Raw genomic sequence first — 26023 nt, forward strand, 5'->3', positions numbered from 1 at the left:
TGGAAGACTCTCTCCATAGAGCTGAAGCTGTATTTAACCCCAAACCTTCACAAGCATGCAGGCTTACATGTGGTGGAGGTGGTCCTGGCACCGAGCGGACACATGAGGACATGCTGATCCACCTCCGGCTCTTCAGGCTCCAGCAGACTGGGCGGTTCACAGAGGACGGGCCCCGTCTCACCCGGCACGGCCTGGGAGGCTCTCGGCACCGTCCTCTCCCTGCGCCACTTGATCAGAGCCACTCGGTCACGGAGAGACTTGCCCACTATCTTTGCATCGCTCTCATGGAAGAAACCAGACTCAACCTGATGGAAGGATGAGAGGGGGCTGGTGTGAACACGCACTTTTAGAGCAGAAGTGAGGGCTCTATTTAAGGAACAGAGGAACGCAGATCACAGAATTAAAGGAAAACTGTCTTTGGAGGAAAGCTTTAACTAGATGCACTGCACTATACAGAAGAAAAATACAACCAAATATGACTAACGACAACAAGAACAATTGTTAAAAAAAAAAGAAGAAGAATGAAATCATGGTTGCTTTTGATGTGCTGTCTCTAATTTATAAAAACTGGAAATAAAAATAAGCAGAAATTTGTGACCCTGATTTATACATCATCTGAAAGCTGAATAAATAAGCTTTCCATTGATGTATGGTTTGTTAGGATTGGACAATATTTGGCCGAGATACAACTATTTGAAAATCTGGAATCTGAGGGAGCAAAAAAATCTAAATATTGAGAAAATCATCTTTAAAGTTGTCCAAATGAAGTTCTTAGCAATGCATATTACTAATCAAAAATTAAGTTTTGATTTATTTACTGTAAGAAATGTACTAAATATCTTCATGGAACATGATATTTACTTAATATCCCAATGATTTTTGGCATAAAAGAAAAATCTATAATTTTGACCCATACAATGTATTGTTGGCTATTGCTACAAATATACCCCAGCGACTTAAGACTGCTTTTGTGCTCCAGGGTCACATTTAAACATATTATATTAAATATAAAATATTTGATTCTGGCAATTCTCATTGCACTACATTGTATTATTTTATTTTAATACATAATCAAAAAAGGATTTAAAAACTATAGATGCACAACACTTTGCAGATCTTCTCACATTACAGAGGATAACTGTCATATAAAAAAACAAAAACAGTGCTAACATTAATTTTGCGCTTTTGTGAGATTCATCCATGAAGGTTTTTGTGTAGAATGGCAAAACGGAAAGATCAATATCTGTCTAGTGAACAAATGGCTGACAGGGTGAAACAAGAAAACCTTTGTAATGTTTGCAGCGATCCGTATAAATAGCAGCTGCCGACTCATTTTCTCTTTAGCAAACGCTCCCACACATTAAAATGCTCCGATTACATAACGTGTGATTACAGCAACAAGATTTTCCAATCCAAACGGGTCCAGGAGGTCGCATACTGTCCTTAAGCGCATGTTTGAGCATATATAATGCGCTCAAGTGGCTTTGACTGCTCAGCATAAGTGTGTCCTGTATTAAAATCTCCAAACCGGTTTTGGTAAGAACTAAAGCAGGTGATCCAGAGTTCCTGAGAAAGTGAGGGTGGTTTTCATGAAGTCTCAACAAGTGTGACCAAACACAGGACTCAAGTGGCCAAATAAAACCTGAAAGGGAAAATGGCCTCACGAGCAGAGGTTACGAGAGGATAGAAAGGAGTTCATTCATGAACATATCACCCACCGCTCTAACAGGATAATTCACTGCTGGCCAGGACATTATTCCATTAACTCCTGTGTTTCACAATACAGACTGGAAATATCTCTAGATCAGTGTGGATAGATAAGATACCAGTGAAACAGGAAGACAACGTCAGATTTCATGGGCCATGAAACACACCGCTTGTGTTTGTGGTGTTCACATACCACAGTTAAATCTTGTTTACTACATTTACATGGTTATTTTGAAACTGAACAGTTCTGTTAGGAAGCTGGATTCAATAACTGAATCAAACGCAATGCAATAATTTCTCTTTGATCTCATTACGGTGGTCAAATCGCTCGAACACACACCATCTCCTGCGCCACGGCTTCAGGGACCTCCTTCTCCAGGTCGAAGCTGAACTCGATGGCTCCTCCGTCCCTGTACTTGCCCTTCAGCTTGCGGGGATCCTCCACCCACAGCTTCAGCGCAATGCACGTCTTCAAGCCGTCGTCCTCCTCCGCCAGCTCCACCCTCACGCCGGTGTCCTCCGCGAAGAACGCGTGATTCAGCAGGTCCTTGATGGAGTAACTGTGGGAAGAGCATCGGCGGAGCGGTTACTGGACGCAAGAGGGCACAACGTTCAAATAAACGGTTTTCTTCTTCAGCAATTGTGAGCTGTGCTGCCAAAACGAGTGGGAATGCACAGTCTAATTTTGAGCTACAGGCAAAAAAAAAGGTGAAAAATATTGATTTCAGTCAAATTCTGTTTTCACAAAAGTTAGTTCATTAAACCCTCGTCTAGCGATCCCAATGTTTCAAATAGTAATTAAACATCTAAAAATATCTTTAATTGTACGTTTTCTAAGAGGACTACCTTTTCTCTGCTTGCTTCAGCACGCAATCCCGATAAATATACACATACATAGGATTATTACAGTATTTAAGTTTTCACGCAAACATAATCAGTTATGTCTTAAGCGAATGTTTGGGGAACTGCTGGGGAAAAACGTCTGATGTGTAACATTATGTTAGATATGTGCTTTACAGTAGGACTTACTATATAGGCCATCTGTCTCATTAATGTTAATCTAACCATAAAAGAATCACTCGCTGCAGTTGACACTGCTTTTGTAGTTTTAATAGTCAATTTATTTGTAATGAACACACTAAGGGGATTTTACATTTGATTATTTGTTTTTCTTGAATGCTTGTTTAGATGTAAAATGGAAAAGGTAATGCATTATTTGTTTCTTTCTTATATTTGTTCTTCTGCTTTTTTTGCATCGGTTCTTATTTATAATAACAAAGATAAAATAAAAATAGCTATATTGTGATTATTAATATAGTATTTTTAAGAAAGGAAGTGGAGGAAAAGATGCAATATTGCTCGCTGATTCACTTTGGAACCTTCAGAAAACTTGATTTTTCTCAGAATTGAGTTTGCTGACTCTATCGAATTCAAACGGGTGGAGCTCAGTCATTTTTCGTCCGATTCCGACAAATCATACATTATTTTGAAGGTCTTCTGAACATTTTTTTTTTATTTGCTCATTGTGACTCATTTTGCCAGCACAGGTCACAAATGGTGATATGCCTTCAGGAAATTCTGAACAACAGCCTCAGTCAAACTACTGCGCTTTATATGAGTGTATTTAGCTTCTGTTTGCAATTTGAAACCCTATTAACAGCATTTGGGATATGTGCGATTATGATTTAAATCATTTAAAACCCTTTCCAACACTTGTGTGATTTATTTTCCAGAAGTAAACATGAAATGATCACATTTGAAAGATAAATGCACAGATTACAAGCAGAATGAGTTAACCAGTCACTCAGCTGCGACGAGCTACTTTGGGAATAAATCTTCTGTATTTACAGACAAACTTTTTATCCCATAAAATAAGTGTTTCTTTTTTCTTACAATAAGTTTGGTAACAGGGTTGAACAGCTGAATTTGATGAATGCAGTCAACGCTATAATGTAGCAAAGTCATGATCAATGGCAAAATTATTCGTGTCTGCATTCAGATAAAACCAACTGTGCGTGGGAATTAATCTGGAAATTTGTCTGAACTACATGAAAATCCCATTTCAAAATGTTATTCTGTTCCTTCCATAGTTAACATACAGTATAGCATATGCCTTGTATAATTGACAAAATTATTTTATGATATTAATTATAGACAAAATTATACTATTTCATTAAAACAAATGGTACCTAACATGAAGTTCTTTAGTGGACAGACATTGTTTTTTGGCAACAGTTCCCACCACTTTTTGTCGGCGGAGCCGTTACTGGACGCAACAGGGCACAAAGTACAATTAAAATCATTTTCTTTCTTCTCCAGCAAAAGGTCAAAGGCGCGTAACCTTCAGGAAATGCTGATCGACAACCTCAGAAACTCAAACTACTGTATATTATGAGTGATTTAGTTTCTGCTTGCACTTTGGAGCCCTATTGACAGCATTTGGGACGTGTGTGATTACAGTTTAAGCCCTTTCAAACACTTGTGTGATTTATTTTCTAGCAATAAACATCGACTGATTGCATTTGAAATAAAAATGCATAGAATTACAACCAAGCGGCATTGATAATAGAGCTGCAGGTTCAGAAGTTAAGCAGTCACCCAGCAGGGATTAGCTGCTTTGGGAATAAAACTTGGTTTGTATTTACAGATAAACTTTTTATCCCATAAAATAAACTATAAAGTGTTTAATTTTCGTACAGTATGTTTGGTAACAGGGTTGAACAGCTGTGTTTGATGAATGCATTCAACACTATAATGATCAACACGATCCGTGTCCGCTGCGATGGCAAAATTATTTGTGTCTGTATTCAGATAAAACCGAATGTGGGCGGTGGATTAACCTGGAAATTTGTCTGAACTGCTTGAAAAGTTATTCTGTTTCCTTCATAGTTAACACAGAATAGCACACATGCCTTGCATGATTTAATTACAATTCCTCTGAAAACGTTTCATTAAAACAAAAGGTAAACCTGGAAATGTTCCTTAGTACAGTAGACACTGGTAGCATAAGCTCATTTACATGTTGGGATAGGTGGGACAAAAGTTCCCGCCACTTTTTGCACAATTGTCTCCATCACTTCACACACTCACCATTGCATTGTAGTTTTAGTTGTTTATCTGAAATATCATGCTGTCTGCTGGATCACCTGTTATCCAGCAAGAACAAGGAGTGACTGCATCTAACAAATACTTTTTCTATTATTTGAATGCATTATTAATTTTAAGGTCATAAAGACATTTTATGCTAGCATAGTAATGGGACACTAAAGCGTAGCCTGCTGAAGTGTTTACTTCACTGTTAGTCAATCTGAGACTGGTGAGTGTAAAATCTGAGAATAAAAACATGAACTGATGGTTTTTACCAGACCAGGGTATCTGCAGGATATTTAAGCTCAAATGTAAGACTTTTTTAAAGACCTGCACAAATAAAATAAAATTGACAACCCTCTACTATGTGAGTAAATCTTACTCTGGGCGACTAAATAATGTCTATCGTTAGCCATCGGCTAATAAATTCTTAGATTTTACTCGCCAGTGTGTGTGTTAGAGGCTAATCTAAAAACATGGGTTGATTTTCACATTGGTCTGAACAAAAACGGAGTGAAACGCACTCATTCTCTGCCAGCAGGAGGCACTGTCAGAACAGCAGAAATACAGTGGTTTCCCCGGTAACAGCAGAGCTCATGTTTATTCAATGAAATCACAGCCTTTTGAAGTTTAATCGTCACATTCAGCCGTATCGCAATTCTCGTCTATCCTCCCCAAATTTAAGACCTCCTGAAATCATAATTAAGACTTTCTTGTACCATTTAAAGGGGTCATATGATGCGATTAAAATTTTTCCTTTCTCTTTGGAGTGTTACAAGCTCTTGGTGCATAAAGAAGATCTGTAAAGTTGCAAAGACTAAAGTCTCAAATCCAAAGAGATATTCTTTATAAAAGTTAAGAGTCAACCACGCCTACCTAAAACGGCTCGTTCTAACACGCCCCCACGTCTACGTCATTCGTCGAATCCGCCGGCGGCGCCATTCTCAAGCCCGACACCTCTCCTCACTCTAGCCCCCGCCCTCTGCTCACTCTAGCCCCCGGCCTCTGCTCACTCTAACCCTCTGGCCGTTCCTCACTCTAGCCCCCCTTTTTATGGCGCCTAGGACCCAAATGGCTCTGCTGAGCTGACCTCGATGTGCTTGATATACATTAGATTTTATTAGAAAACAGCATTTGGCATTTATGTATTTATTTCATGATGTCAAAAGGCTTCACGGTCCAGATTGGGACTAGAGTCCATCAGTTGGCGACTCCTGAAATTGAATGCACTCATGAGTCTGTGTTTCAGTCAAGAGCAGGGCAGCTCAGGTCTGTCTCTGTCTGAACTGTTCTGGGCTCATGGACATTCAGCAGCTGTCGGTACTCACCGCTCCTCCTTATTCTGACAAATACACTCGCCAATGATCTCTTTCACCTCAGGATCCATCACCTTATTATAACTGGCAGGCTTCACCCCCTGAGAGAGAGAGAGAGAGAGAGAGAGAGAGATTCAGTAACTGAAGAGGACCAGCACATTTAAGTCATTCGTATCTGTTTGTGAGGAACAGACCAAAAACTGACGTTGTTGTTCACTGGTAATCTTTCCCTCCAGTGAGCTGAACTCTGATTGTTGAGTCCAATTTTTGAACCAGTTTTCCAGTTTACTGACTCAATGTTAGTTTAGTGATTTTCAGGGGATAAATTAAATTTCAGTCTAATTGTCACACAAAGTATCACATAACTTCAAAATATAATGCACAAGTTTTTAATGGCGTGTTTTTGGGGGGGGTTATGAACCACGACTGTGTGGAAAATATTATTTTGTGCTCTGCAGAAAAACAGAAACTAGTAAATGACTGAATTTTTGTTTTGGGTTGAACCATCTCTTTAATCATCAATGTCAAAAGCAAAGCAGGAGATCTAAATATTCTGAATTTGGGGTGAAATATAACCTGGATGTGTTCTTGAGAAAGAGAACAACCTAACAAAAACAATAAAAGCGGTGACTTTCTCCATATTTCCTTTCTTGGCCTTCTGTGCAGCAGCAGCACTGAAAGAAATCATTGATACTTCTTGCTCTTTTTCTCACTCAAAAAAAGACGAAACAAGTCAAGGTGATGTTCATCTGAATTCCATGAAGCATATTCATATGCATGATGTGCTGAAGTCAGCAGTGTGAGCGCAGCGCTGAAACCCCACAGAGAGCTGGAGAAGCCCTGACCATCAAACACACACTCCCAGAGAAACAGAGACGACGCAGGACAGCTGAAACACTGATCGAGTTAGCCACTGAAATCAATACCCATCAGCCCCCTCTACACAACACACAACACACACACATTAATTCATTAGACCTGGCTCTAAAACTATTAACCCAACACTTTTAATAGTTTAAGATAAATCACACACAGAACATATGAATATAAGATAATGACTGACTCTCTGAAGAGTCCAGATCAATGATTCTCAACCACAGGGAACCAAGACTGCATGCATTAAAATAAGACAAACCAAGCTTTAAATAAAAAAAAAGAACAGAAAGAAGCAAAAGATATTGATTTCACCCACAAGAATTCATTTCGCTCCCAAACTTTTGGAATGCTACAATTTAATTATTTTATTTAATTATTTGAGTTTTTTTTTTTTTATCATTATATAATTATTTTAGATACTAAGAGGAAGAGATGATCAGTTCTCGTGCCGCTTGAACTGAGGCGCTACAGCGATCTGTCACCACACATTAAAGAGCCACAAAACGCTATTTATTGTTTGAATTCCTTACAAAATCTGAAAGCTGAGACTTCGTTTCATACCTAAAGTAACCTGCTCTGTCTCGTCTGTTGGCATGTTCTCAGTGTTCTCTTTGCTCCGCGATGTATTTTTCACTGCGTGAGAACATGATGTGTGGCGTGAGAGTGGACGTAGCAACAGTAACTAAGGGGGGCAGGTCTTTTGCGAAGGATCAATTCCAAAAATGTTACAACATAATGCTACAAACTGGTATTAATGCAGTTGCTCATCCACAACAGAGGTTTTCAGAATAGAGTTTTCCATGAAAATAGTCATGTTTGTGGAGAGACTCCAATTCAAGGGAATAATATGTTGACTTTTAATGCTTTATATTTCCTTGTTTGTGCTCTATGAACATGTAGGAACATGCTGCGGCGGATCTTCATAAACAGATCTCAAGGACTAAATCAGTCACACAATCACAGCATTCTTCCTGAAATGACCACTGCAGTAAGAACATGAGAAAATATGTTTAAGTGTGGTGTGACTTACGCTGGTGACCTTGCGATAGATCTGAGCGGCGTTCTGGCACTCTGAATATGGGTATTCAGACGTGGCCATCTCCAGCATGCACATGCCAAACGCATAGACGTCCACGGACTCATCGTAGTGCTCCTCGTACATCTCTGGAGCCATGAACTCTGGCGTACCTGAGGATATGATCACACAAACAAATGACAGCATGCAATGATGTTCTGATCCACAGAGAAACACACACTCTGCTTTAATGGGGCTCAATTTAGCTTAATCTCAAATTAATGACAAAATGTTGCAGGTGGTCTTGTAATCTATAGATGTTTTTTGTGGTGGGGGGAATCTGTGAAATGGGTTTGAACGTGGTCAAACGAGTACTACACTCATTGGTAGCTGAAAGCATAATCGGATGAACCAGAATAGGTCATAATAAAGCAATAAGCCCCGGGAAGCCGTGGTTTACAGTGAATTTATAACAGCTAAGGGGCGTTGTTAGGAACGGGGCTTATTGCTTTTATAAAACGGTTATTCCATATACGTAGAAAGGTTTCACAAAATAAAACAGAGCAAATAAAGTGTAATGATATTAATATAAACAGTATTCTTCCACCAAACAATGTAGTTCCTCAGAAACAGTTGTGGTTGCTACAAAGTGGTTGCCGAGCAACACACAGAAGTAAACAAAGGTGTATGTTTGTAGAGTAATTTACAACAGCTTCGAACGCAGCTCAGCCAATCAGAATCAAGCACCGGAACTCTCCGTTCTATAAAAGAACACAAAAGCTGTATATGAGTGGACTGCTGTCTCACCGATCACACTCTTGGCGAAGGAGGCTCTTTTGAGCGTGGCCAGACCCAGGTCTCCAATCTTCACGCTGCCCGTGGGCCCCGTGATGAAGATGTTGTCACACTTCAGGTCCCGGTGGATGATGGGAGGAGTGCGTGTGTGAAGGAAGTGCAGGCCTTTGAGGATCTGACGACACCAGCTGCGCAACACTTTGGGTTTCATCACCTTGAAGCGCTTCAGATACCTGGAGAAAACAAAACACAATTAGCATTACTTGTATTTTGCATCAACTGCAAACACTTGCATGTGTGTAACAGTGGCTACTCAAGAACTCTCGCTCTCAAAGAAAAGCTGTTTTTCTTTAAGGAGTGATTTACCCAAAAATCATGTCATCACAAAATCATGTGGCTTTTTCCTTCTTGGAAAGCCAAAGGAGACTTACACATCTCAACTCTTACTGACAATTAAACAGACAAAAGAGCACCATAAAAGCCCCCCAAAGTCAGCATGAAATTACCATAACAACAGTCAGTGTATGGTTCACGTGTCTTCTGCAGTCATATGATAGCTTTGTGAGAGGAATTACCCAGTGAAAGTCTCCTTTCTCCATCATGCACTTCCAAACTGAACCCCTGCCGTACGGTATGAGTGACATCAGACTTATCCCGATGCCTCTAAACAACTACAGAACTATCACACGACTTTAGAAGACTTGAAATATAGCATTTCATAAAAGCTACAGACCCAGTTTATATTAGGTGTCTTTAACTATTATGTAGGTCACTCCTTACATTTGGTGCCTTTTGTGTCGCCAGTAAAGATCACGATCTTACCGCCCTGAAACGCTGAACAATATATTTTAAAGCTGTCATCATACATTTTTAACATATTGTTAAAATTTGATTAAAAAAAGCAAACTTTTACAACATTTTAAACTACCAAAATCATAATTTTTCAATTTGATATCGATTTTTTTGTAATTTGCTTACACTGCTGAGTAGGTCTATATTCTCTTTACTGTAAAGATTTCTTCAATTATTAAATTTAATTTAACAATAATAATACACATTTTTAGTGTGTCCCTCAAGTTATTGTCTACTACTGTCCTTTAAAGTGAAGCTGGCATAAAGTTGGCATCACTTTCTCGGAGAGAAAACTACTTGTGAGTTGAGTGAGGCTTGACAATTTTGGGCCTTGGTTTAGTCTCAGAAATGCTTAAATTCATTGGCCTGAGCTTGACCCAATGAGGTTTTTTAAATGTTTTACATCATGTGTCCGTCTGAGAGGTTTAGCAGAGCGCTCCTCACGTTTTGAGCGTGCCTGACGTCATGAGCTCTGTCACCAGCACGATGCACTTCTTCCCCTTCAGCGGAGACTCCCAGAAATCATAGAAGCGCACGATGTTTGGGTGCTGGAGACCCTTCAACATCTCAGCCTCCTCTTTAACGCGCTGCCTCTCCACCTTCGTCAGCTTGCGGTCCTGAAACACACACACACACAACCAATTAAAACAACCAATCGCACAGCAATCGTCTGCTTTGAGGAATGAGACCCAGATATATAAACTCAAATGAAAACCACTTATTCAGGATCATTATACACTTGATATTAATCGCAGCGAATAAATCAGCTCAGGGCTGCTGCAGTGAGGAACAGGCAGACAGAAAGATCTCACGGGAGATCGAGAGCCTTCAGCTCCTAAACTCATAAAGATCTTCTATATTGAGTGTCTCTTTTCTTCAATACCTCCAGCATCCTGCAGCAGCATATAATCATACAGTGACACTTTTCACCACTCACTCAATTCCTCATGTAGAACAGAACAGAGTCCCACATTACATTTATACCGTGTTTCACTCTTTAAAGAAGTCAAATGTGTGTAGGGTGTCATGTTTAGGCCCTGATGAATGTGCACAAGGAAATATACTGGTGTAAGAGAGAGGCTTTCGTAGCTCCAGCAGCCTCATGCATTATGCAGCGGTTCAGTGAGTGCATCCGTCTGTCCCTACATGCACCGAACAGCAGCAGGATCTCTGCTCCACCATCTACGTCACCTCGTCTTTCACAGTGGAGAACCACCAACGAACGTTTCAAACATGCGATTAAAGCACACTACTGGTCAAGACTTTCTAATAATTCATGTTTATGAAAGAAGGTATGCTTCCCAAAGTAGGGCTGTAAAAAAATTTTTCATTTCGAATATTCGTCGAATTGAAAATAAAAATCCACATTCGAATGCAAAAACGTTTTTAGGTGTGCGTTAAGGAGGCAGCCTTATCAGCGGTGCACGAGATGCGATGACGATGTAAGTGTCGTTGCATTATAATGTTTTTGTTAGGATATCCAGTTGAAGCCACTAGATGCGGCGCTGCTGCGTTGTTCATTATGCATTTTAAATTAGAATATAATTCGAATTTTGATTATATTTAAGTACAAAATTCGAATCTAGTTTTTCAGCCATTTTGACAGCCCTATCCCAAAGCTGCATTTATTTGATCAAACAACAAAGTAAAACAGTAATAGTGAAATATTATTATAATTTCATTCATAGCATATTGTGGGATCCACTTAATGTTAAGTGTTTTTAAATACTATATACTTACATTTAAACTAATAATTTGATACAATGTACTTATGGTGTACATGTTTTTACATTGTACTAATATTTTAAAATTCCTTCCTGTGCATCTGTAGTTACATGTATAATTACACTGTTGACTCTTTCCAGCCCTTAATCCACCCTTAAACCTAACCTAAACCAGCTAACCCTACCACTAAACCTGTCCCTAACCTTACCCATATTCCACCTCTCAGCAAATGTGATTTGCAATACAACATCAACACAATAAGTACCCTGTACCAAACAACTGATTATCTCTGATGTAAGTACATAGCTAAAATCAGCTAATATAATGTATGTTAAACTGTAATTTATTTCTGTGATCAAAGCTGAATTTTCAGCATTATTACTCCAGTCTTCAGTTCACATGATCCACATATTGAAAATTCCATTTTAAAATATAAAAAAATTATATTAAATTTAGAGCCCGACAGATATATAGTTTTGCCGACTTTATCGGCCGATATGAATTTTTTTTTTACAGAACATAACGCAGATAAAATGCTTGTAAATTGTGTAATTACATTTGTCCAGCAGACTGAGCTTTATTGTTTGCTACTGGCGATCTGGATGAAATGCTTTAAAGCTTAAGTGTATGGAAAACCATTGAAAATCTGAACGGTCGTATCTCCGTAACGGCGCGACCGATCCGCACCAAATTCAGAGATCCCTTCAGCTTGAGGTTCCCTCTCGAACTCCAGGAGTTACGGGCGGTCAAAGTCATGGCCGGTCGATCCCGAGGGGCTACCGACGCGTGGAGGGCGGCGTTTGAGCGGGGGCCTTGAGCTGAAGGGATCCCTGAATTTGGTGGAGATCCGCCGCCGCGTTCGCGAGATAGTGACAGCCAACACTTTCACTTCAGTAAGGAGGTCTCTTGTTCACGCAGCCGCATTCAAGCAGTGTCTTCACGACTGAGAGTCAAGCGCTGTCTTAACGGGAAGTTGCTAACTAGTTTGTGCAGTGGTGGCTTGAGTCTGTTGAATGGTGATTTAGTGCTATGTTATCACCTAGTTGGTGAGATGCAATGCTATCAAGCAGCGGTTCTTAATCCTGTGGAACTGAATTGAAATAAAGTGGATTAAACTTCAACTTTACTGTTTAGTGCACTGATGTCAGACTCATTTTGGATAATAAAGTGTATTGTTAAATTGTTAAATACCCTGCCTCCATTACATATCTTTGTCATGTCATTATAAGTGTTTGATCACCACATTTGAGTGATCATTGCAAAAAATGTGTTTATTTATATGTATATACTGCATTCTTATGGAAGCCCGTTTCCGCCACTGAATCAAATTTTTTTAAAAGGTTATTGCGACTTTTTATCTCCATTCTTATGGAAGCCCGTTTCCGTCACTGAATCAAATTTTTTTAAAAGGTTATTGCGACTTTTTATCTCACAATTCTGACTTTTTTCTTGCAATTGCGAGTTTATATCTTGCAATTCTGACTTTTTTTCTGACAATTGTGAGTTTATATCTCACAATTATGACTTTATTTCTCAGAATTGCGAGTTTATATCTCACAATTATGACTTTTTAACTCGACTTCTGATAAAAAAGGTCAGAATTGCTAGTTTGTATCACGCAATTATGAGAAAAAAGTCACAACTGTGAGATAAAAAGTCGCAATTACCTTTTTTATTCAGTGGTGGAAACGGGCTTCCATAGCATTCTATATCTAGTACTAGTCAAAAATTTGGACACACCAATGGGAAGTGTGTCCAAACTTTTGACTGGTACTGTACTATAATATACACATAAAGAATATTGGCCGAAATATCGATATCGGCCTTTATTTACTCCCTAATATCGGTATCGGCCCTCAAAAAACCCATAATGGTCGGGCTCTAATTAAATTGTAAAAATACTTTGCAACATTACTGTATTTTTCATTAAACAACTGCAGCCTGGGAGAGCATTAGGGAGCTCTTCCAAAAACAGCTTAAAAATTATCTGATTTCAAACTTATAAGCACTTGCCAGCATTGCCTGTACAAAGTCACGTTTGATTCTTCCACTCATGTTAGTAACTTTATCCAAAAAGTAACAGTATCCAAGTGAGGACATCAGGAGGGTGCACAGATATAACCATTTCTAAAGTACTGTGAACCAGACTGAGGCTGGCAGGTGATTTATTCACACTTGGAGCACATCTTTGCAGAAGCTCCTTAGACTACGGATTCTTCTTGACAACTAACATAGTGTTACGTCACGCCTCCGCACCAGAAATACAAAATCCTTCAGCAGCAGAACACACTGAAACCTGATGATTTTACCTGGCACTACATCTGCAGCACAAACACCAGCTGCAGCATGTGCATTGTTCAGTCTCTACTAGATTTTGACATTTTTTTAAAGAAATGTGTGGGTTGTTAACTGGCCCAGTCAAAAAAAAAAAAGTCCATGACATGGACAAAGCTTGTGTCCCTCTCTTTTTTAAAAGCAACTGTACATCTGTACTTTAAGGTGCACTATGTAAAACAGTTACTGCTTGTAAACACAACATACAAACTTTGCCCCTCCTTGTGTGCAGAACACGGTGGATCACGGGGGATCCCACAAATGTTCATAGTGATCGTTTAACAAAATAGTGATCATAGTGATCGTTTAACAAAATAGTGATCATAGTGATCGTTTAAAAAAATAGTGATCATAGTGATCGTTTAACAAAATAGTGATCATAGTGATCGTTTAACAAAATAGTGATCATAGTGATTGTTTAAAAAAAGCGCTATACAAATAAACTTGAATTGAATTGAATCGTTTAGCACTCATGGTTAGGGGTTTGTTCACGTCAGTGTGATTAATAGAGTGAGGGTTTAGCAAGCACAACTAAACATGTTTACCCACAGCTTTTCTCATAAATACATCAAATGCTGCTGACAAATGCACTGTTCACAATAAAGAATATGCTGTTCATAGAGAAGCTTTATTCAATTTTAATTAATTTTATGATTGTACTTTTAAAATCAGTGTGTGTAGACACACAAATAAAAGCATCACATAAACCCAGCAGTCCCACATCCTTCTGTTCCTCAGCGGAGTAATTCAGTGTTTTCAGACAGACAGATCTAAATATGGGCTGTTATACTCACAGGAATTAATCAATACGCTTCTGTTCCAGCCCTGCACAACTCTATTAGTGCACACACAGACCCAGAAGACATTTATTGATAGAGCTATAATATGTGCAGACTTACTCACAGTTGAGCACACAGAGGAAATCTCCTTATGTTTCCGTTCCCCAAACGTTACATCACAAAAATGCCGTGTGAAACACGGCTGCGCAGCCTTCACTGCAGCTGCATGAGTGTGTTCAATCTTCATGAATAAACGACTGCACTCACACATGCAGGGAGACAGCCTGCGGCATTCCCATGCTGTGTTATTTGTCTAGTCAGGACTGTGAGACACACTACTGTAGTTTAAAGCATAAGCTACGAGAGGCCATGTGTTACACTGATTTTACCACACTTATGAATAGGGATGTAACGATTCACTCAACTCACGATTCAATTCGATTCACAATTTTTTTTTTTTTTTTTTACAAAATGAGATTTAAGACAAATTATAAATTAAGTGTGTTCTTTTATTATTGCTTGGACAAAATACTGCACATTTCTTTGTGAAATTGAAATATAACACTATAATAATATACTAATATAGCACTTGTATATTATTGCTCTTTTGTTGGTTTTGATTGCTTCTATTGTCCTCATTTGTAAGTCGCTTTGGGCAAAGATGTTTGCTAAATGACTAAATTTAAATATAATGTAAATGTAATTAACAAAACTAAATTGAAATTTTAAAACAAGCCCCAAATTAAATAAATAAGTAACACAAATAAAATAAATATCTTCATATAAACAAACTAAGGCTTTGTCTGTGCTCTTTCCATTTAAAATTAGAGGCAACCACTGCATTTTAATCATGATCCAAACAAAGATGCTGCATTACATGCAACATGAGCAGTTTTTAATCTAAATTAGGTTGTATAATTTCTAAATTTGAAGCAAAAACAGAATGGTTTGACTTCAGTTTTGTGAAACTATACATAAAAATATCTGCATGAAACAGAAACAGCAGACGAGCTGAATGAGACGCAGATTCACTCTCTGCCAGCAGGTGGCGCTTAAAGCGTTTCCTTGGTTTCCGCTGTAAACAAAGCAGCACTGCACTTATGAACTTTAATATGCATTATACAGAGGCAAGAGGAAAAGAAAAAATACCATCGAAAGACAGTAAGTTCCCCTCAGACATACATTCATATAAACTCCTACCCCTAACTGAATCGCGATTTGTTTAGCATCTCAACTGATTTGAATCGTCACATATTTGAATCGATTTTCAACCGGCTCGCGGTTAATCGTTACATCCCTACTTATGAAGGTTACTTAGGCACGGCTGCAGCAACATCAATATTAGAAGACAATAAATGGTTACATTTATGAAAACAGATTAAACAATATTACTTTGCTCAGTTCACTGATCAAACTTGAATGCACAATAAAGACCCCATGAAACGGCTTGACAAGCAATTTCTTTTCTTATCATTTCCAAACAGGAAGTACTGAACTGGGACAACCTGAAGGGCTTTTTAATTTACATATTTATTTTCAAGTTAATAGGCTTTAGTTGCTCACCATGATTTGATATTGCATGCCAGTAGCAGATGCTCTTAAAGGGACAGTTCACTGCCAAACCTGACTTACTTTCTTCTGTGGAACACAAAAGATGATATCTGAACGTTGATAAGCAAACCTTTTTTTATGCACAAAAATTGTTTTACTTTTTTTTCTCAAAATATCTTTTGTGCTCAACAGAAAAAAATGCATACAGGTTTGAACATCATGACGAAACATTTATTTAAAATAAAAACCAATTGTGAGCTGTGGTATTCTGGGGACATCAATTTACAGCTTTTCACTGTAAACAAGACGACTTTCTCACTTCCACAAACTGTATGTACATTTTATGAAATGAAATGTAATTATTATAATTTTCTACAATTTATCTATTACAATTTTTCACAGTATAGAATATGGAAACTTACCATTTACCATTAGCAGGATTTTACTGTAACGTATTTAGTCTTTTATCATTAAAATTTTTACAGTGTAGACCACAGGCCAATTTCATGGGGTCTTTAAAAAAAAAGAATTATATAGATATGTGCAATGTTAATTTTACATGTTTTTGAGGAAATGGTCTTTTAAATTAAATATTTCATCATATATTCATATTGTGCTCTTAAACGCCACACAATTGTAGTAAAAAAAACAACAACATTCTAATTGATAATGTACAAAATTACAAAACTGTAACAAGATCTAACTTTAACAATTTTAGACACTCTGAAAAATGTATAAACATTAAATGTGTAAAGATTACAGTTTCAATAAAAATGCTGAGATACATAAAGAGACAGACCGTTTAGATAATGCATCGCGCAAATGCTGTTGAGTTTGTGGCATTTGAAGTGTCTTTCTGTCAGTGTCATGAACTCAGTGGCTTTCAGTGCACTACTGACCTCAGCACTTTACCACAGCCCTGAATGGAGGAGTTTTGAGTCTGACCGCAGTCCTGACTGACCCACTGACCCGATTCCACACATCAGAACAAACAGCGCAGTGAACGCTCAGGTCAGAGGTCAACGGCACGACCCTGTGACACACGCTGACGCTGGAGTTTCACTGCCACAGCGGACATTTCCAGAGATGATGATGCATCTGTACTTCTGAAGACATTAGGATTTCAATTCATAAACACTGGTGTGACTAAAGAGTCTGTCTACCACATTAATTTCATCAGCTTTGTATTTAAAGGGGACATCAGATGCCCATTTTCCACAAGTTGGTGTGATTCTTTAGGGTCTTCATGAAATGTCTGCAACATAATTTGGTTAAAATTCCTTAGCAGTCGTGTAAAACAACACCCTTTTTACGTTGTCAAAAACAGCTCTGTTCACAGCGAGCCGTTTCGGTGCATGTCTCTTTAAATGATAATGAGCCACTGCTCACCCCGCCCCTCTCTTCTGTGGAAGAGGAAAGGCGATTAGCAAATAATCATAAGAAATATAAAGTGTGAGACTTACTTCTTCTGGAGGCTCAGCTGGATCACGAACAGTGGGTACTGATTAGGGCTGCGACGATAAATCGATGCAGAATCGATTTGGAGATCTTCCGAATGCATTGTGATTCTCTCTGGAATCGATTCTGAGCTTAGATTTTAACAGCTCTACTCTAGCTTTTATCCACACACTCAAATGCTCATGAAGAAGAGTGCTGAAGAGCGCTTGTGCGTTCAGCTGAGTCTGTAATTTCACCTCGGCTCAGAATGCTTTTATGATGCCAGATTAATGTAAACACAGCCCACTGTCAACACCCTTGTGATTCGCTTTAACCTCTTCGAATTTTATGAATGATTATTTTAGGTTCAAGTGTGTGTAAGGATTTGGAAACGAGCAGAGTGCGGCTGTTTCTAAAGCATGCCGCGCCATCTGCTGTTCAAAACTAAGCTCAGAAGCGACTCGAGAAACAATCGTGACGCATTCGGAAAATCTCAGAATCGACGCTGAATCATTTCTCGATTCGCAATTTATTTTCCCAGTCCTAGTACTGATCCATCCTTGAGTTTGAACTTTTTAGCGAAACCTGCCTTGAATTGCCCCTCATTCAGAAAGCAGTCTGGAGTAAAATGATTTGACCAGACATAAATGAATTTAGGTATATTTGGTGGTGCGTTACCATCAAAAACAAAACTAATGCACTGTGTCCTCAGTGGCACTGATGTCGGGAGAAAGTGACTCTTATGTTCACTTTTAGATCCAGCAACAAAACACCTGCATTGCTTATGAGTCATTGCTGTCGCTGCAGCTGCTCGAGAGCGGAGAAAATAGCGGACAGCGTACAACAGGCTGAGGGCGGAGATATGCTAATACAGGACAGTCTGTCAGCGGTCGTGGGCGGGGCTTGAGCAATATGATGTCATACCGCTCAGAAAATCAAAACAGCTTGATAATTGAGACTGTTCAGGGTTTTTAGGGGATTATAAAAAAGTAGTGAATGGATTTTTATCATTGTAGGGTGGTTGTGTTCACACACTGCTAAGACACATTTATATGCAAACACCATGTAAAATTGAATTTTGCATCCGATGTCCCCTTTAAGTCAGCAGCATTTTGACAGAACTGCTGCTGCTGCCGATGACTATTACGTCAAATCTACTCCAGCAGATACGCCCCGTCATAATAAATAACCTCCAAACACTATCTAAAAATGAACACTAATTGGGAAAGTCAATCAGCATGCACAAGTAAAGCACAAGTAGATCTTTGATTATGGCATAATTGGTCTTGATGTTCTCAGTATGATCCATGGAATCTATTAAGACCAGTCTCATGGCAATAGGCAAAACTAATCAAAAGCATTCATTTTTGAAATTTCATTATATTTTTTGACCACAAGGTGGCACAACCACAAAACTTGAGTACTTTCAGGGCATGGTGCCGAAGACACATACCAAGTTTCGTAACAATATGCTAATGCATTTGTACAATACAGCATTTTATGGCAAAATTAAAAATGGCCGACGCCCAAAGTGGCCACACGGGAAAACTGGCATTCATTCGACTTGGTACATTAGTCCAAATCTAAAAATACCAGTCTTATGATTTTTTGCCACGCCATTCAGAAGTTAAGCCAAAAAAATATTTTTTTTTTATATCTCCTGACCACTAGGTGTCACTGTGCTGAAATGGTGCAGATACTTACAGGTAACTGTTGTTATAACACAACAAGTTTGATCTGAATATGCTTAAGCATTACAGAGATATAGCCTCACATCCATTTTGCCGTGCTCTTCGTCAAACTCATCCGCACGTTAACGAGTTAACAAGCAGAAACTAACGGTGTTCACGTCTAGTCTAGTCTGTGGATGAGCGGTGCATTCGGCTCTGTTCTGCTGCGTTCAGTCCAGCTATTTTTGGACACAGTAACACATTCTGTGTGAACGCCCACTTTCTCGTCTCCCGCTGCAGTCACAACAACAGCATCCTTATTTCTCATCATTCGACACGGATAAATCGAACATTTCCTTGGCTTGGTCTTGTTTGGTCAAACTGTTAGGGATCTAGGCTGTTTACAACACAAAAGTTTCATTTTAATTCATCAACATTTCATTTTAAAATAATTAAATTATTTAAGTTTGTAGTGCTTTATTTAAAACAATTGTTGGACTTCTGCATCCACAAATGCCAACAAACAGATCTACTCCTGGTTCATTTTGGTCAATAAATTAAATTTGAAAATTACAAAGACATGTTTAGAAGGGAACGTTTATAGAATTTTAGGACTTGACCTCAATTAAAGCCACATTTATGCAGAAATCAATTTTCTGACGTTTGGTTTTTTTCACATTTTTGAGTGATGAACTGTTGATTCATTGAACTCTACATTTCAAAAGAACTGATTTGCAGAATAAATTTCACTTCCTAACTTGTGGTCTGGTGGACATGATCGTAAAGATCCTTAAGATAAACGGACTGCTCAGACAATGTCTGGAAAATATGTTGTTTTGTGCACCAAACAGACAGCACACGTTTGAGAGCAGTTAAAGACCTGGACACGTGACATGCTATTTAAAGGCTGACAAGTGTGAGCCATGAGCTGCAGAACATCACTTCAACTAGAGCCTTATTAACAATTTGGGAACCGTACAGCACTTAGGATGAAATGTCTGCTGAGCATGAAACAAGTAAAAGTGAGCTGAACATCTGGCATCCTCTTACTAAGACCCCACTATAAACTAGCACCAGCAGATCATAAGCTCACATGCAATATGATGAGGTCATGTGACAATGATATTTTTAGTTGCATGCGGTTTCACTTAGTATTTAAAAAAGAAAAAAAAACAGTGGGCATCAGCATACAGAACATACCCAAATATTAAGCCACTCTTCTGAAACAGAAACTGATTTGTAAATCCATCTTTGCATAACTTGTCAAATTAGATTCAGTGCAACAATTTATTCAAGAGTGACTGATCCAGTCCCTCTCATGTTTTGCGTCTGAGGTCCACTGTTCGTATCCATATCTCAGCTGGCGACAGGTTTTGTGAGAGTGTGGTGTTGTTGACACAGCACAAATTCACCTGATGTGGCTTCATCTGTCAGGCAGGACGCCAGAGGACCATTAACAGATTTGACTGAAGCAGGACTCCACAATCCACTCCATAAAACGCTTTTTGTCATCCCACACGAGTACGCACCACCAACACTGAGATCTATGCAGAGGAACTTTAATTACACACACACACACACACACACACACAGAGCCAAAGAGCCAAATCCTGAACAGAGACAGACTGAATGTGTAACACAGCTCAACAGTAGGGTTGTGTAGGCTATGTTATCTAATAATGTCAACTTACTCCATGGTCTGTCTGAATACTCTATTCTGATTGGCTGGCAGGTGTGCATTAAATGCACAGGTAATTTCAAGTCAGTTTAATCACCGTTCTGTATTAATGCACTGCTTTCATTGACACACACGCATACAGAGAGATCAGAGATCACACTGCGCACACACAGAAACATTCAGGAGCCTCTGCTTTGCGTCGGGTGGTTCTTTGCCTCCACGTCAAGCATTAGAATAATTTAATGCACAGCTAGCCATGTATTATCCCTTACATGTAATATTGCTCCAAGGCTTACAACGGTTTATGAATTTAGACATTTAGCCTAAGTGTTTAACAGCTGCTTTTATCCAAAGCGACTTACACTGCATTCTATGAATGCATTTGATTTGATCAGTTCATGCATTCCCTGGGAATTGAACCCACTAACCTTGTGTTGCTAGTGAAGGATCTAAGGATTCTTTGTTGCAACCTGTGTGTGTGTGTTGCTTCAGGAGAGCAACCATACATGCTCAACTGTTTATGCTCTGAAGGTCCTATGTAGAAAATGAATGGCCAATGCTGCTGAAATAGCATGCGGTCACTGTTGAGCTCTGTATCCAGACAGAGAGCGTGATGGAGGAGGATGGGTGGACATCCGTGCCAAAATACTTGACATGTCATTGTCAATAACATTATCAACAATCTGTCTCTAGCAAAACCTCTTTAAAAGATCTCATATATAAGAGCTCCTGCTGAGCGAAATGAACAACAGTACTGACTTAGTTTGCAGTGTTTTGCATATTTACCCCAAACACATGAGCAGACAAACCCGGACATGACTCCAGTGTGTGTTCCTGTGGATCACCATCAGCAACGCCACATTCCTGCAGCTAGAGATGCTTATCGAGAGAGCGCTGAGCACAACACTGACAAACTCACACTAAACTGCTGCTGACTTAAGTCAGGCCTAAACTTTCAAATGCATCTGAATAACTCTGAAAGTCATCTGAACGTCTTTACAGAGCGTTTCTGTCACCACTGCTACAGTCTCACTGTGGCTTACATTTCTTAATAATGTACATGTGATTTTAAACCTTAAACATTTGCTTTTCTGTATCAAACGTCTTTGTTACAAAAAGTATGCTGCCTGATTTAAAGATGCATAGATATTTTGAGCTGGCTAACATACAAAACAAGGTTTTGTCAAAATAACATGAGAGATCTGTGACTGTCTTGAATGCATCAGTTGAACTGAGCTGAAAATGATCAACAAACCACTGCATGCCAACATTTTACATAGTATATGAATTTATCGCTGTCTGTTGTATCTAATCCAGCTATTACTGTTAAAAAAATAATAAAAACTTTATGAAAAATTACATTTTCCTATCAGACAAAATGTGTTTCTAAAACTAAACTTTTTTTATTTTTGTGTAAATTGACTGATCAAGTACAAACCTGAACTGCATGGGCAATGAATAACGATGAATAATTAATTCCTTACTATAAAAAAGCCACGGCTAATTATTGATTTGAGTTCAAATAGAGGAACTCATTTGTAGCAACATAAGGAAGAAGAAGAAGAAGAATATACAACTGGTTTGTGGTCTTTTACACCCTAAATTTGCCATTGAACATTTCATCATTAAACGTATTCGGTCTGAATGATTTGTTCAGTTCACTCATGCACTGAATGGTCTGAAACCTTTTTTTCCACAAAAAAATTTGCAGGAATGAGGCACTGGTTGAGGTGGATATGTATGTATGTATAATCAACTGAAACCAAGCCTGAAAACACATTTATCGTTTAACAGCTGTGTGTGCCGTTTTGTGCATATGTCTTAATTTAAATCAAAGATGAATCACTGGACATGAATCAATGTGGCAATCAATCATCAAGTAGTACCATATACTGCTGCTTATCTTCTGACAGATGGCATTTTAATTTGTTCACTTAAAAAAAATACATTGAGATTTAGGACACCATCTCTCACAATTAAAACATCTCTCATACTCTAACACATAAATTGACTTCATCGTTATTTTGCTTGTAACTCGCTACTTAAGAGAACTTTTCACTGAGCAGTCTTTTTACTCTCTCTAGTTGTTACTTTCAGTAATTATTTCTAGTAAGTGCTTGCAGCCAGGACTACTAACCCAGGCTAAAGACTGACATAACCCAGGTTAATAGAGCATGGGTTAATGATGTGCGTGATGCTACGTCCCTTCAGACACGAGTAGAAGCATTATATGAGTCACTGTTAACAATGATCAAAAACCAAAATAAACCACAGCCAAAAGCAACCAACCCATGCCCATGACATGCCACTTTGCTATTTAATTTGTAGTAACGACATACATAAACATTTTGAAACAGATTCCATGTTTCCCAGGCCACTGAGATTTTTGCATTTGTGGTTTCAGTTTGTTCATAAAGACTTATTGAATATTTCCATACATGAAGAATTACTGTAGGACTTCAAAGTGAAAACATGTGCAGGTATTACATACAAGCCCTACATCGATTATATGATGCTAACAACTATGGAAAACCAGTATTAAAAAAGCTCCTAAATCAACTTTTTCAAACTTTGGAAGATCTGGAACATTGCATACCTGCAAAGATTGCAGATGATCTCACAGTTCCTGCTGTTGACATTCACTCGTGCTGCTACAATCAAATTCCTAATCTGCATATCTTTCAAGATGTCACAAAATGACTCAAGCTTCATGATCGGACCACTCTTATACAATAGACCTTTATAATGGCGGTCATTTCTTAATTTGTGACTTGATTCAATGAACAACAATCTGTATGACTAACGACGCCCTATTAAAGAGGGACCTAAACGAAACACTAAACCACGAGTGCACAGCCTGAAACACCAATACAGCCGGTGAAAACAAACAGCCACAGACAATGAAGAGCCAAGACTAGACCTGCCTAAATGTGCCATGTTACAACCATGGTTTTGGGACATGTAGAGTGATAGTACCACGGTACTCCAAAAATACCATGTACATAGCAAGGGATGCAGGACATATAAAAACAGCATCAAAGCTCAGTCAACAGGGGACCAGCTAAACCTTCTGAAAACCACCTTGCTCAGGCTGGGAGCCCAGCTTGAAACCACCTTAAACTGGTCTGTTCAGCAGCGAAAGAACCATGGTATGACCATCACTGTTTACGTACACACTGAACCATGAGAACACGTGTGGAAACACACCTGAAGTTCACACCAGGCCACCTCCACCCAGGTGTCCGTGTCCAGGCCCTTGTAGACCGTCTTGAAGGAGCCGCGACCGATCTCGATGTCAAACTTGAGAAAGCGTCCGCCGGGAGAGGTGGCCACAGCCTTCATCTCAGCCTCCTCGTTCTCCTCACTGGCCGCCTTTATGTTAGTCTTGACGCCATCCATCGTGTCTGTTTTGAGGTCGGTTCTCTCCTTCTCCGCGTCTGCGCTGCCGCTCTCCAGCTCTTTCTGAGCCGTCTGGCTCTCCGTGCTCAATCCTTCTGGTAAACTGGATCGGATGGCCAGAGATCGGTCCACAATGGTCAGCAGGTTGATGCTGAGCATCTTATTCTGCTCCTCGCACTCCGGGTTGCAATCGTCCGCCTGGTGCTCGTCATTATCGGTGAACCACAGTCTCCTGCGGATAAACCGCTGGCGTTTGGATGACAGGTAGGAGCTGGGGTCGCTGCCGGCGCGCACCAGCGCTGAGCTCTCCAGTTTATTCACATTCCCCTCGCTGATAGTCTCGTAGATGTTGAGCTGCAGTTCACATTGAGAGTTGGGCACGGATGAAGGGCAGCAGTCGGGTTTGGGCTCCATGGTTTAAATCAGTCACAGGTTCAGTATATGCTGGCGCAGCTCAGGATTGAACCGCAGGGGAGCGGCAGCACCGACACATTTTTCCAAACATCAGCGATACACGGCCCCGCTCATCTGTGGGAACACAACATATTCATCACAACGGCACTCAAGAATCATATTCAGTTTCAGGTTCACCATAACTGCTAATAGATCTTAATATTTCTGCACAATATGCAAAATTTCTGTATGCATGGAGTGACCTGCCACATTTGCCGACAGAAAGCAGCACATGCACAAGGGTGTCTTTTTTTATTATTTGGCACTGGAGCAAATGTCCTTTTGTTTCACTGAAGACAATAATTAATCTGGGTTTGGGTGAGCTGAATGTTTAAAAAAAGTGTGCAAGTAAATTAACATGTTTTCTGCACTTTTCTAAAAAACAAAAAACAAAAAACAAAAAAAAATGCCAGGGAAAATAATACTGTTAAAATTACTAATGGTAAAGAGGCGATATTTAATATAAACTAAAAGTTTCTACATTTATTATTGGTGAACCATTTAAACTTTAAACTTGTATGCAAATTAGGTGTCATCATTAAATATGCATGCATTTGCATATTATATATACAGAACACACATAACATGGCACATCTTTTAACGCTCAATCAAGTAGGTCATTGTCAAAATGTTCCAAAATTTTCATACATAAATACATAATATAATTTTTTCATACGTAAATACATAGTTAATAGGGATGTAACGATTCACTCAACTCACGATTCGATTCGATTCACTTTTTTTTATTTTTTTTATGATATTTAAGACTAATTATAAATTAAATGTGTCCTTTTATTATTGCTTGGACAAAATGCTGTCTGGGTTTGGGTGAGCTGAATGTTTAAAAAAAGTGTGCAAGTAAATTAACATGTTTTCTGCACTTTTCTAAAAAACAAAAAACAAAAAAAAATGCCAGGGAAAATAATACTGTTAAAATTACTAATGGTAAAGAGGCGATATTTAATATAAACTAAAAGTTTCTACATTTATTATTGGTGAACCATTTAAACTTTAAACTTGTATGCAAATTAGGTGTCATCATTAAATATGCATGCATTTGCATATTATATATACAGAACACACATAACATGGCACATCTTTTAACGCTCAATCAAGTAGGTCATTGTCAAAATGTTCCAAAATTTTCATACATAAATACATAATATAATTTTTTCATACGTAAATACATAGTTAATAGGGATGTAACGATTCACTCAACTCACGATTCGATTCGATTCACTTTTTTTTATTTTTTTTATGATATTTAAGACTAATTATAAATTAAATGTGTCCTTTTATTATTGCTTGGACAAAATGCTGCACATTTCTTTGTGAAATTGAAATATAAC

General features: G+C 38.7%; 1 protein-coding gene across 1 annotated transcript in view; it reads right to left on the reverse strand.

Moving 5' to 3' along the window:
* The window catches only part of LOC107698427 (serine/threonine-protein kinase WNK2), a 63447-nt gene that overhangs the window by 35876 nt on the left and 1548 nt on the right, over positions 1 to 26023 (reverse strand). Inside the window, exons 2-8 of the mRNA XM_016499433.1 lie at positions 24030 to 24749; positions 10093 to 10265; positions 8809 to 9029; positions 8017 to 8174; positions 6123 to 6211; positions 2048 to 2267; positions 68 to 305 (exon numbers count right to left, since the gene is read on the reverse strand). Coding sequence (XP_016354919.1) covers positions 68 to 305; positions 2048 to 2267; positions 6123 to 6211; positions 8017 to 8174; positions 8809 to 9029; positions 10093 to 10265; positions 24030 to 24635 — 1705 coding nt within the window. The 5' untranslated portion in view covers positions 24636 to 24749. The remainder of the gene's footprint in view (positions 1 to 67; positions 306 to 2047; positions 2268 to 6122; positions 6212 to 8016; positions 8175 to 8808; positions 9030 to 10092; positions 10266 to 24029; positions 24750 to 26023) is intronic.

This window comes from Sinocyclocheilus anshuiensis, unplaced genomic scaffold (genome assembly GCF_001515605.1).
Source record: "Sinocyclocheilus anshuiensis isolate Anshui unplaced genomic scaffold, SAMN03320099.WGS_v1.1 scaffold1662, whole genome shotgun sequence".
Classification (NCBI taxonomy): Eukaryota; Metazoa; Chordata; class Actinopteri; order Cypriniformes; family Cyprinidae; genus Sinocyclocheilus; species Sinocyclocheilus anshuiensis.